Source organism: Sturnus vulgaris, chromosome 7 (genome assembly GCF_052056855.1).
Source record: "Sturnus vulgaris isolate bStuVul1 chromosome 7, bStuVul1.hap1, whole genome shotgun sequence".
Classification (NCBI taxonomy): domain Eukaryota; kingdom Metazoa; phylum Chordata; class Aves; order Passeriformes; family Sturnidae; genus Sturnus; species Sturnus vulgaris.
This window is the reverse complement of record NC_142249.1, coordinates 18615575-18634216: the sequence shown is the minus strand read 5'-3', so window position 1 is coordinate 18634216 and position 18642 is coordinate 18615575. Positions and strand designations below refer to the sequence as shown.

The following is an 18642-nucleotide window of genomic DNA, read 5'->3' as shown; positions in this document are numbered from 1 at the left end:
AAATCCTTCATATACTTGTTGGACAACTCCAGAAAAAGAAATACAGGCTGGTTGGTATGTACTGTGTCCTCCTATAAAATGAGGAAAGAAAGAGTTGCTTTTCAAAAACTAATTTAATTATTCTGTAAAATAGACAAAATAGGAATTATATGTCTAATATGACTTAAATAAGTAGGCCAAATAATTTTCTTTTTTTTTTTTAGTGACTTAATTAAAAGCTTAAAGCTCTTTTGAGCTTATATCTTGCTCTTTGGTATATACACATTGAAAAGTGATGTGTTTTCCTCAACAGCTGGATCAGCACGGTACAACAAAAAGTATTTGTTGTTTAAATTCATATTCATATAGTTTAACAGACGTGTTAAACAAACTTCAAATGGTTTAACACTTTTCTCAGACTGATGTGTATTCATTTTAGTTCAACTCTTTGAAAGAGCAAAAATCAATTTAGTTAAACTAAATTCACTAATCTAAGATTTTATAAAAGAAGCACAAAGCAAGGAACTTACCAGCTAATTCAAGTTTAGCTCTAGCTTCCTTATCTTTGGCGATAAATCTGTATTCCCCTTGGTCACGGGGCTTTATGTCACACACCTGCAGCCTGTGGACCTTTCCTTCACTCATCATCTGATGTTTGTCACCTTGGATGATAATCATGTTATTTCTCAACCACTTGACCTCCACACCATCTTTGTTCAATTCAGCCATGAAGATGACATCTGCACCAGGAGCTTCATAAATATCTTGTGGTGGTCGAATAATCTCAACAGGGATTTCTGCAATAAATGTTAATTTATTTGGTGTTAATTGATTATTGTTTGTACTATTATTAAATAATGTAGAAATAAATCCCATCCATTTTTACACATACCTTCAACAAAAAGTCTTGCCCTAGATCTCCTGTCATCCACTCCACAGGAATATTCACACTCATCATCTAGTCTGCAGTCTTTTATGATTAATCTGTGCAGATTTCCATCCTTTTCAAACTGGTATCTTTATAGGGGAGAAAAATCAGCAGTATTTTTAGTTTCCAGACAAAGCAACAAAGCAAAACAAGCATGTTTAGCACATTCGGACGTACAATAAAATGTACATACTTTTTGCCTTCTTTGATTTCTCTTCCATTTCTGTACCATTTTACGCTGACTTTCTCTTTGGAAAGCTGGCATGTAAAGACAGCATCATCAAATTCAGTGACAGTCTGGTCCTGAAGATGTTCAGTGAAGTCTGCTGGTGCTTCTGTGATGAGCAGCTCTGCAACTGATTTGTCTTGTCCAGCAGTAACAGTGTATTCACCTTCATCTACAAATCCACAGTCTTTAATGATCAATGAGTGCTTGAATTTATCGATTTTGTACAAAATGCGCCTGTCAAATGTGATCTCTTCTCCATTCTTTGTCCACTTGAGAGTTGCATTAAGGCGATTGACTTTGCACCAGAATGTGACCGTTTTCTTTTCCGTGGTCTCAATGTCTTCAAGGGGCTCAACAATTCTGAGATCCTCCTCTGTTGTGACAAAAAAGCAAACATTTTCACATGCTCATAGGAAATTAAATATAAATGATGAAACAATTTTAAAGTAGTACAGGTTATTTACCTAATACTTTTAAGGTGGCAGAGCTTTTAACGTGTTCACCTCTCTGGTTTGTCAGTGAGATGGTATAGGTAGCTTGATCTTTCAGCTCTGCATCTCTGATTCTGAGAGTGTAGACTACACCCTTCTGAACAATAATGTACTTTGCACTATCAAATATTGCCTCGTCATTTTTGTACCACTTCTCTTTGGCACCTTCTTTATTGACTTCACAGTTGAAGATAATTTCTTGACACTCATTAACTTCTTGGTCCTTAAGAGGAGTTATAATCTTGAGTTTTTCTGAAATTGAGAAAACAGAAGAAATAGGACATCATGTAGTACACAGAATGCAACAAAACAAGAACCTACACATTGATAAAACAAAGCTTACCAATCACTCCTAAGTGTGCTGTAGCTTTAGCTTCACCAACCGTGACAGAATACATTCCTGTATCTCCTAGAACAGAGTCTTTAACCACAAGTGCTCTCTTTTTGCCATCTGAAATGATGTCGTACTTATCACCAGGCTCCAGGACTGTGTCACCCCTCAGCCACTGTACTGTAATGGCTTCTTTGGATACCGAACAGACAAATTCAGCTTTTTCTCCTTCAAGCACCTCAAGGTTTTGTGGTCTGGTAAGAAATTCTGCTGCAAGTTCTGAAAGGAAACATTTTTGTAGATATATATATTATTTTTTACTTGCAAATGGAATAAACCAAATTGTGTATTATTTCTGATTTTTTAATGTTTTAATTTTTTTTTTACCAGGCTATAAGCCCACCAAAGTAGCACTCTTACCATGTACAGTAAGTTTTCCTGTAGTACTAGAGCTTGGGAGCTTGCAAGTGTATTTGGCAGCATCATCAGGATGAGCATTATGTATAACAAGAATTCTCTTTCTACCATCAGAAATGTGTTCAAATCTACCACCATCAGGCACCTCTTCATCTCCTTTAAGCCAAGTAACTTCAGCATTAGGCTTTGAAACTTCACAGATCAATTTTACAGTGTCACTTTCATTTACTTCAAGATCAGGAAGATTTTTTGTGAAAACAGCCTCTTCCTCTGCAAAAGTAATTTGGAAAGATGATTAAAGCCTGCCATAAAAAAACCCCACTCTCACATTTTTTGTTGTTTACAGATTCTAAAACGCTGTGTTTACCTATCACTGTAAGTAGGCCAGAAGTCCGAGCTGTTTTTGCTTCACAGGAATATTCAGCTTCATCATCAAAGACACATTTACTGATGACAAGAATGTGTTCTGCACCTTTAGAAATTATGTCATACTTTTTGCCTTTTCTAATTTCCATGCCATCCTTGAACCACTTCACCTGTTTCAGAACAAATCAACATGGTTATTGACATGATCATTATAGATTTCAGTGTGTTCTTTTATAGCAATATAACAAAATTTTCCCCTCTAGCTGAAGGAGTTACTGAGATTAAAAAGTATCACTACAGACCTTGACATTTGGACGAGAAATTTCACATTCAAACCGAGCAGATTCTTTTTCTTTAACCTCAAGGTCAGTCAGGGGTTTCAGGAAGTCGAGACGAATAGCTGTAAGAGAATAGAAAATTTTTAGTAGAGGCAAGTCTACGCTAGAGAAGTAAAAAATTACCAACATTGATATACTGCCAGTCACAGGCAACAGTACATTGCCTTTACAGCACCTAGACATTTTGTAGAAAACTGTGAATTACTCACGCTCCACATTGAGAAAACATGATGTCTTAAAATCCTTAGCATCACAGGTATATGTTTTTGCATCGTCCAGTGTGCAGCCACGGATGATGAGTTTTCTGACCCTGCCATCAGAAATGATATCATACTTCTTCGATTTGTGAATTTCTTCTCCATTTTTGAACCATTTAACTTTTGCATTTTCCTTGGAAACTTCACATTCCAGTACTGCAGTGGCTTCCTCTTCAACAGTCTGGTCTTCAAGTGGTTTAGTAAATTCAACTGGGGGTTCTAAAAGAAACAGATACATTTTTGATAGAAAAGATCTAAAATATAGCCAGTCTTCTGCTTGTACAGAACTGTCCCATGATGTTTATTAATCTTCCTTGGCTGAATAATCAAAAAGGCACTTAGATGTCCCTACTGAAGGCTTCTTAAAATATTTTTTATTTTTAATACAGAGATATTTTTTGTTAATTCAGGTAATTTCCTCATTTTCAGCCTACTGTAAATTTAGACAATTGTATCCTTGTCCATGGGGTTTTTAATAAAAAAATCATCACAAAGCCTTGCAAATCAATTTCTTTAGCTGAAAAATGCCCATGTAATCTCAGTGACTCTAAAGTTATACTGTGATCTTAGAGAATTCTTAGGGTTTTCTTTTCAATTTTTTCTTGAATTACTGGATCAGTGTGTGCAGTTCTTTTACTTCTTAATGATAGCACAGCAAGCAGTACAAGAGGGTATACAGACAATGTTATATTGTCCCTTGAGTGATGGTCCAGTTGTGCTCTCACAGGTTATTCACAGGTTATTCAAAAGAACAGAAAAAGCCACTGGGAGCCACAAAGGCTGGTGTTCTTAGAGCCTCTTGAGGCCAATTGAATGTTCAAGTTTGCAGCAAAGCCCTGGAAGTCTTAAAGAACTGGTTCATCTCCCAGATTTGACCCATTTCCAGTGTTTTCCCCTTGTTCTGCTCATCTGAGAAGTGCAAAGATTTTAAGTAGGAGGCTTTTTTAATCAGGGAACTTATCTACCAACTGAATATTGTATATATGATCCCAGCCACTTGATAAATACTGTGTATTAGCTTCCTCTTCCAGGATGAATAATGAATGGGCCATTAATGCTGATTATGGTTTAATTAAAATGACTGACTTACCTTTCACGAAAAGATTTGCTTGAGTTCTGAAATCTTTTGCTGTCAGTGATACCTCTCCTGCATCTGTTAACTTGACGTCTCTAAGAATTAGTGTGTGAACTCTCCCTTCAGCACGGGTCACAACCTTACAAAATACAAAAAAAAAAAAACCCTTTGTGAACATCTACAACAAATATTTAAGATATATTTCATGAAATATCATGCTATTTATGATTTGTGGAGTTTAGTTGTCCACTTTCACATGAAATTTTGACAACTCTTTTCTTATATACTAGATATAGCTCAATCCTCAAAGCTTTGAGCATTTTGGGGCTGACTTGAGATGAAGTCTATTTTGAACAGGTATCAATAAATACAAAAAATAAGTAGATTTATGGGAAAAGTTGGCATTACTGCTGGCTACATGTAAAGAAAAACGTTTGCAGCTATAGAGGTTTGACACCCCCCACATACACTTCTCTGGAAATGCCAATTTGACTTTCTATTATAAAAATTTGGTAAAAAAATCTGCCTAAAAGACTAATTTCTGTGGTGACCTATTTCAGATACCACTTTGCAAACACAGTAAACAAAAAAATCCACTTCAATGAATAAAGGTTATAAATGTTCAGCTAAATGCCAGCCACAGAGGTAATAAAATTGTTTGAATTAGCAACAGCTAAAATGAAACACTTGTACAATTAGATTGATTCTTAAAGACAGCTGTAAATGTGTTTCAAGAGGCTATTTCAAAGGGGTAGAAAGTGATTCATTGAGTAAATATATGGTTTACTCTCAATTTCATCTTGATAAAGCTTCAACTGTTCAAATGACAATTTTGACTGTATATGTAAACTAATAAATCTGATTTTTTTTTCATGTAATTAAAATGACAGCTTGGACAGAATAGCCCAAAATAATATTCCATTATACAGAATACCGAACATATGACATTTTCCTTGCCAGGCAGTCAACTATCAATCCACTGCACTGATCAATAGCTTTTCACATTTTTATGCTGAAACTCAAAAATAATTATCTTGGTTTATTTCATGACTCATCTGTTGAGTTCCAACTTTGTTTATATGTCCTTAATTACTGTAATAGGGTCCGTTATCATCATGATCTGTTTTGATTTTCCTATTTCTACATTCTACTTATTTTATTAAATAGTTTTTTTTTAGGGTTTTTTCTTAAAGCTCAGAAAGATCTACCAAAACCTGAAAAAAAGGTTTAAAATTGTATTTAAAAGAAATAGCAATCTGTTCTAAAGTATTATTAGCAGCATTATTACAGGTTCGGAAACTTCACTAGGTCATGCAAAGCCTTGAAAGTTTACTTTGTCTTAGGTTTCCAACTTTTTTTTGAATTTGCATTACTTTTTTAGGCCTAGTATGCAAAATGAAGGCTTACAACCAGTAATACCCATTTCCTAGTCTTAATGTATTAATTTATGTTTCTTTATTTATTTCCCCCTACCACTAACTTTAAACATTAAACTGACTGCATTCCAGGCTGCTCAGATCTCAGAATTAAGAGCCAGCACTTGATGAAGGGTTAAAAATAGCTAGTGAGAAGTGCTTGACAAGCAAATCTGCCCAGAGTTATCTGGAGAGCCAGAACAAATGCCTGAAATGGAATTTGAATCCTCTTAATCCCCTTATATGTTGAATTGGACTGCAACTCAGCATTCAGAAGAAAAAAAAGCTTTTCCTGATAGCACCTTTCAAAATCCTCTCCCTGTAACCACAGCTAATCTGAGCAAAAATTATTCAGTATCCTTATGGCTCAATCTCCAACAGAATCAGGTACAAAATCACTGTTGTAATGATTGATATTTTGGAACCTTAGTTTTCCTTTGTATGATAAATAATTGTAGTATCCCAGAATATTGGAATTTCTGGGGAAAATTATTGTATCTGATTTAGAGATGATTTAGCATTTGACACAGCAGTACTACAATATTGCTGTGCCCAAGTACTTCAACTGGCAGAGAATAAATAAGAAATAAAGAAGGGGAAGAGACTTGAAAGAGAAGAAGGAGGAGGAAACTTGAGAAGAAATAAATTTTAGTTTCTTTACCTGATCACTGGGCTCCAGTTTCTTTCCTTTCAGGAACCATTCTACTGGGATTCCCTCATAAGAAAGTTCACAATCGAAGGTTGCTGATTCCCCAGCTGTCACTGTTACATCCTTGAGTGGTCTCAGCAAGCCAATTACTCGAGCTTGGTAAGGAGAAGACATAATTTTTCGATTAGTCACTTCTACCCAAGAGAGAGCTGCTGCCCTTATGTACTAATCTCCATGGTGGCTTCCCTCAAGAGAGCCAGACATCTCAATGCTGCTCTTTAAATTCCCTAAATAGAAGAGGCCACCCTGGGTTCTTAGGGGAGGGCTGGTCACCTACAATTTCCTATTTGCAGAGCGTGTTTCTTTAAATTGAACAAGGTCAGCAGGAAAGTTGCTCTGCATCTGTCTCCTTGCCAAGCCTTGCATGCCTGTTGCTAGATAAGGCATGTGTTTCCAAAATAGCGAGGGCTGGGATTGGAGTGGGAAACAAGTGGTCTTCAACCATGTAGTCTGTCCCTGTCCATCAAGCTCTTAACCCTATCCCCAGATATCACTGTTATCCTATCCTCTCCAGCTCACGTGACACTTGGATGCAGCAGAGCCTTTGCCTGCAATATTTGATTTCATAACAGCATATATGATGCCAGACCATGAAACAGCCTTCAAAGCCATCTCCTTAATTTTACTTCTCCTATATGAATAAATGATATATAAGTTTAAAAAATATATAGGACATTCCTTAACAAAATAACTAATCCCTGAATTGCTATTCTGGAAAGGATTGCTGTGGGTTCAATACAGTATAGAGATTTGCCACCCATTCCAAAGAGGCAGTGAGTACCATGTTTTCACTTAATTAATCAATTAATTTTAGTTTAAAAGACACTTACGTTTCACTCGAAGGTGAGCACCAGACTTGGCATTTGCTGCTTGGAAATCTACTCCACCGGCTTGATCTAAGCGTACATTGTACAGTGTGAGGAAGTGCTTTTTTCCTTCCTCCTTGATTTCACATTCCTGCAAAAACAGAATTGAAATAATTTTTTCAGTATTGTTTTTTGTAATACTCACTGAAAGAGCCCCTGCTTCTCATACCATGCAACTGTTTTCTTCTACTCCATTCAGAACTCTTAGGCCCATGTGAAATATACCTTATAAAAACTCATTCATAGGCCCTTCCTTTCAAACTCTCTCCTTAGGGCAGTCAGCTTCCTCTTGGAAAGTAGGGGCAAGAGGCAACGCATTTCTGTGCTGACTGAATAGCCAATATATTAATATATATGTAGACCAGCCAGAAGCCTAGCTCCCCTAAGAGAACCAGAAATTGCTAAGCCTGTGCTGTGAGCTTTCCTTGAGAAGACCTTTCCTTCTTTTATCCAGACAGTGATTTTCATGTAACTTCTGATTTTCGTGTATCATTCACATTTATGCCATTACACAGAAGCCAAATTATTGCCAATTGTGATTGTATTGTTTATTTTCCAGATCCTTCCAGCAAGGAGCTTAGAATATTTGATTAACTTCTATACCATTTTACACCAATTTTAGCTGTCACAGAAATGAAAAAGAGTTTGGAAATGTGATCTACATCTATTTAAACTAAATATAACTCAAAACCCATAGGAAAAAGCATGCCATCCAAAGTTTGCATTTTTAAATGCTGTTACATTTAAGTGAATTCCACAAGGTCTTTGCACTTTGGATGACTGTTACATATTGTTAGCAATGCAGAATGTACCATTTTACATTAAAAATCATTTATTATTTAACTATCTTGGATTACATTTGTACTACATTTAAAATATTAGTAATTAAAAACCTCACTATTTTAATATAGTGACTCTTCCTGAAAGCAGAAAGAGATCAAATTTAGTTTCTGCAGTGACCCTCTCCCTCATGCCCCACCTGCCCACAAAGTGTTGAGACACACATATAAAACTATCACGAAATATTTGCTTACAGCTGATTCAGTCAGGGGCTCTCCTTTTAGCTTCCAATTGCCATGGACACCTTCCTCAGAGATTTCAATATCAAAACGGGCAGTCTCTGTCTCAATCACCTCCACACTGTACAGTGGTCGTATAATCTCGATATCCCGGTCTGGAGAAGAAAAATGTGATTGATTCCCTCAGTCTCTAGCAGATCCCAAAAGATCTCTACAGAGCAGCTCATTAAAAGAATCATACCTTCAATATCAAGTTTAGCAGAAGTTTGATCAGTACCACAGTCACAAGTGTACTGTCCAATGTCTTTCTTCAAAGCTTTCTTGAGAATAAGGATTCTCTTTTTACCATCAGCCTTAATAACAACATTCTTTGATGCAGTAATTGGATTGCCATCCTTCATCCATTTCACCGGGGCATCTGCTTTGCTGATTTCACATTGCAAGATTACTTCATCTTTCTCCACAGCAGTGTAATCCTGCAGCTTCCCAGTGAAATAAGGGTCTCCCTCTGCAAGCAAAAGTTAAGACGCATTTCAGTCTGAAGTTTAAGTCTAGAACAACTAGTTTCTACCATAAAACATATTTCCTATTTATATCCTGCAAGAAGGATTAAATATAGTCCTTTTTCACAGTTCTGTTACAAAAAAGAAACCAATAAACACCTTAGAAACAATTCAGGGCATTACTAATATTTTTGACAACTTTTTTTGATGCTCTAGAAGTTTCAGAGCACTGTTTTAAGTATTTACTTACTAACTTTGCGACTTTGCATGAAATTTTAAAATTATTGTAATCACCCTTCATGAATAGGCAAAAGGAGACCCAAAGAAGAAACTCAAAATGTTAGATTTTCAAAATCATAATTTAGATTTAGGCCAACCCCAAGACTTTCTGATTGCTATTTTATATTAATAAAACTCTTCCAACAATATGTATCAGGTAAATTTTTTTGGGTATTCTTACCAAGAACAGTGAGTTTAGCTTCAGAGGATTTGCCCATAGCTTCCACTTTTATCTGAGAAGTATCATCAATAGTAAGATCTTTGATTTTGAGTGTATGGAATTTGCCATCGTCTGTCATTGAAACCACTTTGCTGGTATGCAATCGTTGGTCATTCTTGAACCAGACCACAGTGATATTTTCATGGGAGAGCTCCACAGTGAACTCTGCAGTTTCTCGCTCCTTCTTTGTTACATCCTTGAGAGGAGTGATGAATTTCAGGCGGATACCTACAGCAATGTAACATGACATAATGTTATCAATATACACTATGCAAGTATATGATGCAAAACTTTCTGAGAAAGATGAAGCTGAACAAACCTTCAATAATTAGCTTGGCACTTGTTCTTTTATCCTCAGCTTCAAATGTGTATTTTACTTCATCCTCAAAGGCAACAGATTTAATAATCAGAGAATGCTTTGTTCCGTCTGAAATAATTTCAAATTTTTCATCAGGAGTGATCTCTTCTGTTCCTTTCAACCAGCGGAAAGTCTTGGGTTCTCTGGACACCTCACATTCAAATTTAGCTTCATCCTTCTCAAAGACCTTCACATCACTTAGCGGAGTGATGAAGATAAGAGGCAGTTCTGAAATCAAAGAAGAGCTCTTTCAGATCAGTTCATACCATGCTTTCTGACACTAGTTTTGTTCTCAGGCCCTGAAATACACATGGAACTGTTGGCCAAGTGCAGACTGTACCTTTCACTTTCAGATTAGCAGCACTCTTAGCATTGGCAGCTTGGAAAGACACTTCTCCAGTCATATCAAGTTTGCAGTTATGAAGGACAAGAATATGCTTTTTCCCATCTTCAATGATTTCACAGTCCTGGTAATAAAGAAACACACACCCAACTCCAAATATTAATATTCTAAGAAAACACTATTATTAATCATGTTTTCCTACTGGAATTTATAGTCTAAAAATAAAGAAGAATCCTTACAGGTGAAGGTGTTAGGGTTTCTCCCTTTAGCTTCCATACAGGATGGACATCAGGCTCAGAAATTTCAATTTCAAAGCGTGCTGTTTCACCAACAAATACTTCCACTCCATACAGTGGGCGCTCCACTTTAATTAAGCGAGCTAAAAAAAAATAAATCAAAACATCTCTTTACTCACAAATTGCATACCATAGAAATATAATACTGGAAAGCATCTTAAGTCTCTCCCTTTTCTTCTTTTGGACATTCAAATGCTATGATCAGTAAGTGTTTATCGAACCTATTCCTAAAAAGCAGCAAGTTGGCAGTCTACAACCTCCTTCTATAATATTTCTGAAAATTCAGTTATTTTTACTAAGAATATTTTTCCTAATAATTAACCCAGGTATCTATTACAGTGAACGAAACTGACTTTTTTCCTGATGGTAACTGCACAGAGAGAGTAACTGATCATCACAGCCTCTGTAACAGCTATCCATATATCATCAAATATATTGTCACTTTCAATATCATTAAATCTAGATATTTCAGCCATTCATCATAACAGCATGCTTTCCACAGGTACATTTTTGATGTTGCTCTCTAGAGAGTGTCTGCCTGTCTACATTGGTTTACAAAGGTTTTGGTACTTCCCCTTAGTGAAGACACGATTACTTACACTCGACGCTGATATTGGCACTTGTCTTGTCAGTTCCACAGTCACACTCATAAACACCTTTATCACTCTCTGCAGCCTTCTTGATCTTCAGGATACGGCGCAAGCCATCTGTTTTTATGGAAATTCTGTTGGAAGCTATTAGTTCTTCACCATCCTTGTACCATTTCACTGGCACATCTTTGCTAAGTTCACACTCCAGAGTAATATCATCTTTCTCTACAGCACTGTAGTCTTGTAATTTCACAGTGAAATATGGATCAGCCTCTACAAAAGCCATAGTGATAAGACAAATTAGTTACATAAATATACTAAAATGTCAGTATTTTGTCACTTTCTACTTATAAAAATGGTTAATGTTTATTCTATAGCAGGTTTGAAATTATATACCTAAGACTTTCAGGTTCGCTTGTGTGCTCATGTCCTTGACTACAGCCTTTATTTCTGAGATATCATCAAGTGTTACTTCTCTCATTTCTAGTTTATGAACTTTGCCTTCTGAAGTAATTAAAACTGTTCTGCTTGTGTGAAGTCTCTTGTCATTTTTGAACCATTTCACGAGCATGTCTTCATGAGAAAGCTCAAATTGAAAGTGAGCGGTTTCCCCCTCCTTCACTGTTTGATCCTGTAGAGGTGATATGAACTTCAGCCTCACACCTGTAATGTAGACACATAGATACAATCAGAAAAGAAAGGTTAATGTAGTCCTGAAAGATATATTCTTTATCCTTTTAAAAAATTCTTTTGTTCAGGAGAAAATGCTTGCCTTCCACAAACAGTCTTGCTGTGCTCTTCTTGCCATCAACTTCAGCAGTATATTCTCCCTCATCATCAAACTGTGAATCATTGATAACAAGAATGTGCTTCTTTCCATCTGCAATGATGTCAAACTTTTCTCCAATCTTGAGTATATCAGTGCCCTTAGACCATATAACATTGGCCTCTCTAGTAAGGACACACTCAAACCTTGCTTGGCGCTTCTCAGGAACAGTGACATCTTTTAGGGGCACAGCAAAGTCCAATTCGATTTCTGGAAGCAAAAGATAACACATCATTTGCAATGTGCTCCATGTGAACTCTGCCCAAGCTGGTGTCACACTCTGTGGGGCATCATACCTTTTACTGTCAGGATGGCTGTGGTGACAGCGTTAAGGGCCTGGTAAAGGACTTCACCAGCTTGATCTAACTTGACTTTGTGTAAGGTTAGGAAGCGTTTTCCTCCTTCAGCTTTGATTTCACATGTCTGGAGAGATAACAGACTTGGTTAAATACAAATACCTGTGTAATGCAAATGCCTTGCTGCTAGGTGTTTTAATAAAGAGATTTTCATAAACATTGTATATGTGATAAAGGGTTAGGAAAAATGAAATTGCTTTTCAAGGAAAGTTAACATATTTACTCAATAATTAAAATATGGAGTACATTTCTTCAGCATTCCACACTCCTTTAGAATCACAGAATCATTCCTACAACAACGTATATAGGCTGTTTCTACTATTGCTTGAATTATGTCCTGTAATACCTTAAGAAAATGAAGGCCTTCAAAACTTAGCTTTTGTAAAAATATAATCCTTGCTTAGAGAAACAGTATTTTTAATCGTATATTCTGGACTGAGTAGCAATGACATGTCTTAACATAAAATTCAAGGAACCTGTTCACATTATTTAATTTAAATAAATAATGTAAAATTCAAGGATGCTTACAGGTGAAGGTCTCAGGATTTCTCCTTTCAGCTTCCATTCACCAGGAATATCCTCTTCAGATATTTCTGTATCAAAGTTTGCTGTTTCCTTCTCATAAACTGTAACATCCTCTAATGGCTTCAGAAGCTGAACTTCACGTTCTACAATGCACAAATGAACACATATATGTTTAGATCAATTTTGGTAGAGGTTTTTAATAATTCAGGTTACCTTTTTCGTTTGTTTATTTAGATGTTTTTCAACATTGGCTTACAAGGAGATTAAATATAATCCAAGTAACAGCTTCCTTACCACCAAGGGTCAGTTTAGCTGGATATCTGCGACCTTCAACTTCCACTGCATATTCTCCAACATCAGCAGGACCAGCATTCTTGATTTTCAGGAAAATTTTATTTCCTTCTTTCAAGATTTCTGTCTTGTCAGTGGGTTCAGCAGGGATTTCCTCATCTCCTCTAAACCATTTAATATTTGGTGTATCCTTGACAATGTCACAGCTGAAAGTGGCGGTTCCTTTTGGTTTAACATGCTGGTCTCTTATGGGTTTTACTAACCAGTCCCTTATAACTTCTGCATGACAAAAAAGTTACACAAGAAAACAGCTTAGCAGACTTTTATTACAAATATATATGTCATAAAAAAGAAAAAGAATAACTAAGAGATTTAGTATCGCAACAAGCTTTTAATAGCTGTAAAAATTTTCTCAGTCCACTTATACTGTAAGACAATGAGAAAAGATTTTCATAATTTTAAAGTGGCCCAAATATCCTAGAGAGAAAAAAGAACATGATTTTGGTTGCTTACCTACTACCTTAACACAAGATGAGCATGATAGTTCAGAGTCTTCCACAGTAACAGTGTAAGTGCCAGCATCAGCATCATCTGAATCAGTGACTGTGAGGGAATGTGACAAACCAATAACACCTAGAGCAAATTTTCCAGGCTTGGCTTTGATGATTTTACCATCCTTTCTCCAGACCACATTTCTTTCTTTGTTAAGCTCACATGTTAAGTACAGTGGCTGGGTTTTAATGACAGTCACTTCTTCTTCAAGGGTTTTCACAAACCGCACTGGGAGTTCTGTGGGAAACAAATTATTTTGATTTGTCTCCTTTATATATAGAACACGTGATGCAGAAATACCTCATATAATATGTGTAGTGATTGAGAGAAACAGAAGGATGCATCCACCAACTACTGTAAAATTACAAAGCAACAGTTCTAGTTTGAGGAGTAGCTAGCCTATTGATAAATTTGAAATAGGGAATACCTTCAACAATAAGTTTGGCTGTAGAAGTCTTCTCTTTGTTCCCCAGTCGTAATACACAAGTATATTCACCAGCATCAGACAGCTGGACATCAATAATATGCAGCTTCCTGTCTTTGCCATCAGCAATAAACTTGTGTTTTGGGCTCTCTCGGATGTTACTTCCATCTTTCATCCAGCTGGTAATTGCAGTGGATGGTGAAATAAGGACTTCAAAGATTGCAGAAGACCCAACAGACTCAGCTTCTTTTAGCACTATATCTTTCATCTCCTTGACAAACTTCAGTGGTACAGCCTTGAGTTGGTAAGTAAATGGAGGCTCTTCAGGAGGTTTTTCACCACCACTGCCTGGCCTGAGTTTCCTTCTTTCTGCATCTGCTGGTGAAGGTGTCTTCTTGGCTGTAATTCAGATTCAGAAATTAATAAACTAATCCTGATTAGTTGCTTTTGACTGTAAGCTGTGTTAATTTTGGTTGGGGCAAGATTTAACAGTCTTCTAAGTAGCTAGTATGGGGCTATGTTTTGGATTTGTGTTGAAAGCAGTCTTTATAACAGAGATGTTTTTGTGATTGCTGAGAGGTGCTTGCAGAGCCAAGGCCTTTTCTGCTTCTCATACAGCCCCACCACTGAGAAGCCTGGGAGTGCACAAGAAATGGGGAAGAGATACAGCCAGGAAATCTGATCCCAACCGACCAAAGTGATATCCTACACCATATGGTGTTATGCTCAGTATATAAAACAGGGGAAAGAAGAAGAGGGGGGCCATTCAGAGTTATGACATTTGCCCTTCAAGGGATGGAACCCTGCTGTTCTGCTTATGGGTGAAAACATCCCTGCTCTTGGGAAGTGGTGAATGAATTCCTTATTCCTTATTCCTTGCTTTGTTTGTGTGCTCTGCTTTTCCTCAACCCATGAGTGTTCTCACTTTTACCCTTCTCATTCTTTCCTCCCTCCCACCATAGGGGAGGGAGTGAGTTGCTGTGTGGGGCCTGACTGCCAACTGGAGTTAAACCACGACAAGGTACTGCTTGTAATATCCTACCTTTGACTGGACTGATACCCTTTGGAGATTCTTCTTTTGGTGGCTTGGCCTCTGAAGTAGAACAGCAAGATTATTAGGAATGTAGTTAAATAAACACACTTACTAAAACTAAGACAAGCATTTATTTTACATATCAATTTTTTTTCTTTTAGTTATCTACATGTAAAAGGGAAGGAAAGGATATAAACATATCTCTATTTCTATAGAAATTATACTGTCTATATCTCAATAGTAAGTTCAATATCCCCGAAGTGTGGGAATCACATATTCAGCAGTAGAGTCTAACAGGCAGCTTAAAAGCTCCTATTTCCTTAATGCATTGTCCCGCCCATTAATTTGCAAAATTTTGTCATTCCTTGACCCTGGATTTAAGATTAGGCCCTTGATCAATATCCACCTGTCTGTCAAAATAGCTTAAGTGCCTATTAAAATTATATGAGGGTTTTTTTTTAAACTTGCACACTTTTACTAATGAATGCCACAAAATTATAAGCTGTGTAAATTAAATATATGTTTCAGAAAAATGTGGTACTTTTACAAGTGAGAGATGTTCTGTCAGTAACCTAATCTGTGATGAATCATCACAGACTTTTGAAAATATTACCCATATTATGAGGCTTCTTGTTACCTTTTAGTGAAAGGAAATATAAAAAATACTTTTAATGGGAGAATGACATGAATGAAATGCAGGACAGATTTGATTGTAATGGATGGAAAAACAAATGCTAGGAAAAAAATGTGAGTTTTCCTGAGAAGACAATGGCACACAGAAGGGTTTATGAAGTCTTTGAAAAGTGTAAGACTAAGACAATGAACAGTGATCACACAGCTATATGTACAGACAGGTAAGACAAACACGTGAAGAGTGGCTGAATGCCAATAAAGCCAGCTGACAGACTTGATGGAGTTGCAAATGGTGTTACTAAAACACAATGGCAGGTGGTGCTCTCCTGAAGCAAATGGTACAAGCACTTCATGGAAGAATGTGGCATCAGTCTTCCTCACCTCTCTTTGCATGAGACTTTGCTGGGACATCCAGAATTTCACATGGTTCTCCAGCTGCATCCAAATTCTTATTTTCACTTGAAAGTCTAGTGGTCTGCTCAGTCAGATGAGCACGTTCTGATTTCTGATATTCTTTCTCTCCTTCTGCTTTCTTGGAAGTCATTACCTTACCTGTGCTTGAGGAGTAAGTATCTTCTCCATTTGCAAGGATCCCTTTGCTTGACAATAATTTATCTGTGAGCTTTCCCTTCTCCTTTTTCATGATACCTGACGTGCTTTTTCCAATATCATGTTCAGGTGATCTTTTTTCATCTGATATACCTTCTGCAGCTTGCTTTTCTTCAATTTTATCTTTTCTGCTTTTGTAAGCTAGAGTATCTTTATGTTCATCCTGAATGGTATGAACGTCTTGAATTTGTTGTTCATCTTGACTTTGTGGTGGCTGAATAGCAACTTTTTTTACTGACTTACATATGACTCCCTTTTCATGTTCTCCCCTGGAAACCTCACTTGCCATTCCTCCTGTAATCACTGTATCAAGTTCTTTTTCCACAGGGAGAATTTCAGGGGCATCTGACTGTCGAATTTTGCCCTTTTTAAAGTGGGTGCTAAAGATAGTTTTTTCTTCCTTCTCTGGTATAATCTTCTTGCCTGTTTTTTCATCACTTAGGAGTGCTTTCTCAGTCAACAATTGTCCTAAACCCTCCTCATAATGAACTTTCTCTGTAGGGTATTTTTCTCTTGCTTTCATTTCTACTCCTTCTGACTTTAGAACAGATGGTTTAAAAATTGTGTGAGGCTTTTCTTTGGGAACCTCCTCGCCTTCAATAGGATGTTCTAGGTCAACATCTTTTCTCAATCCTGGCTGAGCCTCCTCAGACAGGTCTATGGAATGTACTTTTGCTGATGTAAAATCCAGATTCTTGTCTTTCTCATCATCTTGAATTTCTTCCATTCTCTTTGCTTCTTTGTTAAGAATCTTATCTATAGGAATTTCAGGTACTGTGCTACGAGATTGCTTCATCCTCTGAATTTTACTTTTTATGTCATGTCCCTTCACAGATTCTCCAAGTGGAACTTCAGACTTCTCTGGAGCAAAACCTCCTCTCTCATTTTCATTTCTAAGCTGAGGAGTTTCAGCTATGTCTGCCTCTATGATATCCTGTACAAATGAAGTTTTATCCTTAATGTGAATTTTTTCAGGTTGTAAACTTTTTTTGGATTTTTTTTCTTTTCCTAGAAGTCCTTTCTGGTCCCTGGGATGATATGGCTTTCTGGGTTTAGGTTCACAAGTTGATTCAATTTCTTCTTCTTTTTTATGGTCGGGCATCTTTCCTTCATGTAGAACACTAAACTTTTCAGAGACCTTCTCTGTAGCATCTTCCCTATGAACAAGCAATTTAATTTCATCCTCCTTTTCTTCTTCAGAATCTTTTTCCACATGTTCAGATGTTATAGAAATCAATTTCATTTCTTCATCAGGTAGTGGTAGCTCCTCCTTTGTGTAAGTAATGCGATCCATTTCAGCTTCTAATTTCCCACCTGTAAGGGTAGTCTTTCCTGAAACTACAGGTGCCATTTCTGGTTCCTCTTCTTCAGAAGCCAGGACAAAATATTTAAGAGACACTTTCTCCGGCTTGTCTGTCTCTGAACTCAGTATTCCACCAGCCTTTTCCAGTGAGATTTTATACTCAAGTGGCTCTATGGCTGGAACTGTCTCCTTAGGACTTACTTTCTCTTTTACATGCAAGCTTTTTTCAACCAAAATCTTCTTTAACACAATTGTCTCAGGCTTTTCTTCTTCCACTGAGGGCATTTTATCTCTATGCTTTATTACAGATGGTGCATCAGGCTTTTCTGCAGCTACAAAGGTTTCATAGGTAATTTAGAGAGTAAAAATCCATAAGAATAAGATTCAGGAACAATACATTTTAAGACAAATTTTACAGATATACCTGAAATAAAATAAACATAGAACACTTTCTCTCTACACAACATAAACTTACAACACAACCACAAAAGAAAGGTACAAACAGCAAACATTAACAGAAAACGTAAGTGAACCAGTGTTAGTATCTCACTGTCTCGTCAGCCCACCAATTTAAACCCAGTGTAGGTTAAAAGCAGCAGAAAATGACAGCTATCTGGTCACTGACATAAAATAGATTAATTGTGCCACTGCAGGCTACGTCACCAGATCAATGACCAAGAGGCATTAATGATTTCTCAAATGCCCAAGATCTGAGCTCTGCTGCCACATGAATGGTGGGTGAGCAGAATGGACATCAACTCTGCTGGTGGAGCATGGGCTCAGAGTGTTTCAGAGGAAATGGAACCATCACAGCTTTTTTTTTTTTCCACAGGAGGCTTTGTTCCCGAGTTCTAAGCATAGCAGATGAAAGCAGCAATACTCAATTCTTCAACATAATTGTCAGTTTTCCTTAGGGCTTCAATGACAAATCAGAAGCAGGAAACCAAACAACACAACAATTGCTTAGAAACATGTAACTTCTCTGTGTCTGCACAAGAAATACAAGATACAATTCACAAAACATATATCAGGACATGAGGAACATCAAGAAAACAACAGAATACACAAATTTCATAGTAGG

At 36.9% G+C, this 18642-nt stretch overlaps 1 protein-coding gene across 1 annotated transcript in view; it reads right to left on the bottom strand.

The window, feature by feature from the left end:
* LOC106861576 (titin) overlaps window positions 1-18642 on the bottom strand; it is a 238036-nt gene that overhangs the window by 85330 nt on the left and 134064 nt on the right. Inside the window, exons 178-205 of the mRNA XM_088167962.1 lie at window positions 16031-17893; window positions 15026-15076; window positions 13987-14382; window positions 13521-13796; window positions 13011-13286; window positions 12720-12859; window positions 12132-12258; window positions 11782-12045; window positions 11406-11672; window positions 11019-11282; window positions 10363-10502; window positions 10121-10247; window positions 9742-10008; window positions 9384-9650; window positions 8662-8928; window positions 8436-8575; window positions 7366-7492; window positions 6488-6630; window positions 4427-4550; window positions 3289-3555; window positions 3044-3141; window positions 2743-2911; window positions 2379-2645; window positions 1971-2237; window positions 1601-1879; window positions 1101-1509; window positions 872-996; window positions 510-776 (exon numbers count right to left, since the gene is read on the bottom strand). Of these exons, the coding sequence (XP_088024088.1) occupies window positions 510-776; window positions 872-996; window positions 1101-1509; window positions 1601-1879; window positions 1971-2237; window positions 2379-2645; window positions 2743-2911; window positions 3044-3141; window positions 3289-3555; window positions 4427-4550; window positions 6488-6630; window positions 7366-7492; window positions 8436-8575; window positions 8662-8928; window positions 9384-9650; window positions 9742-10008; window positions 10121-10247; window positions 10363-10502; window positions 11019-11282; window positions 11406-11672; window positions 11782-12045; window positions 12132-12258; window positions 12720-12859; window positions 13011-13286; window positions 13521-13796; window positions 13987-14382; window positions 15026-15076; window positions 16031-17893 (7674 nt within the window). The remainder of the gene's footprint in view (window positions 1-509; window positions 777-871; window positions 997-1100; window positions 1510-1600; window positions 1880-1970; window positions 2238-2378; window positions 2646-2742; window positions 2912-3043; window positions 3142-3288; window positions 3556-4426; window positions 4551-6487; window positions 6631-7365; window positions 7493-8435; window positions 8576-8661; window positions 8929-9383; window positions 9651-9741; window positions 10009-10120; window positions 10248-10362; window positions 10503-11018; window positions 11283-11405; window positions 11673-11781; window positions 12046-12131; window positions 12259-12719; window positions 12860-13010; window positions 13287-13520; window positions 13797-13986; window positions 14383-15025; window positions 15077-16030; window positions 17894-18642) is intronic.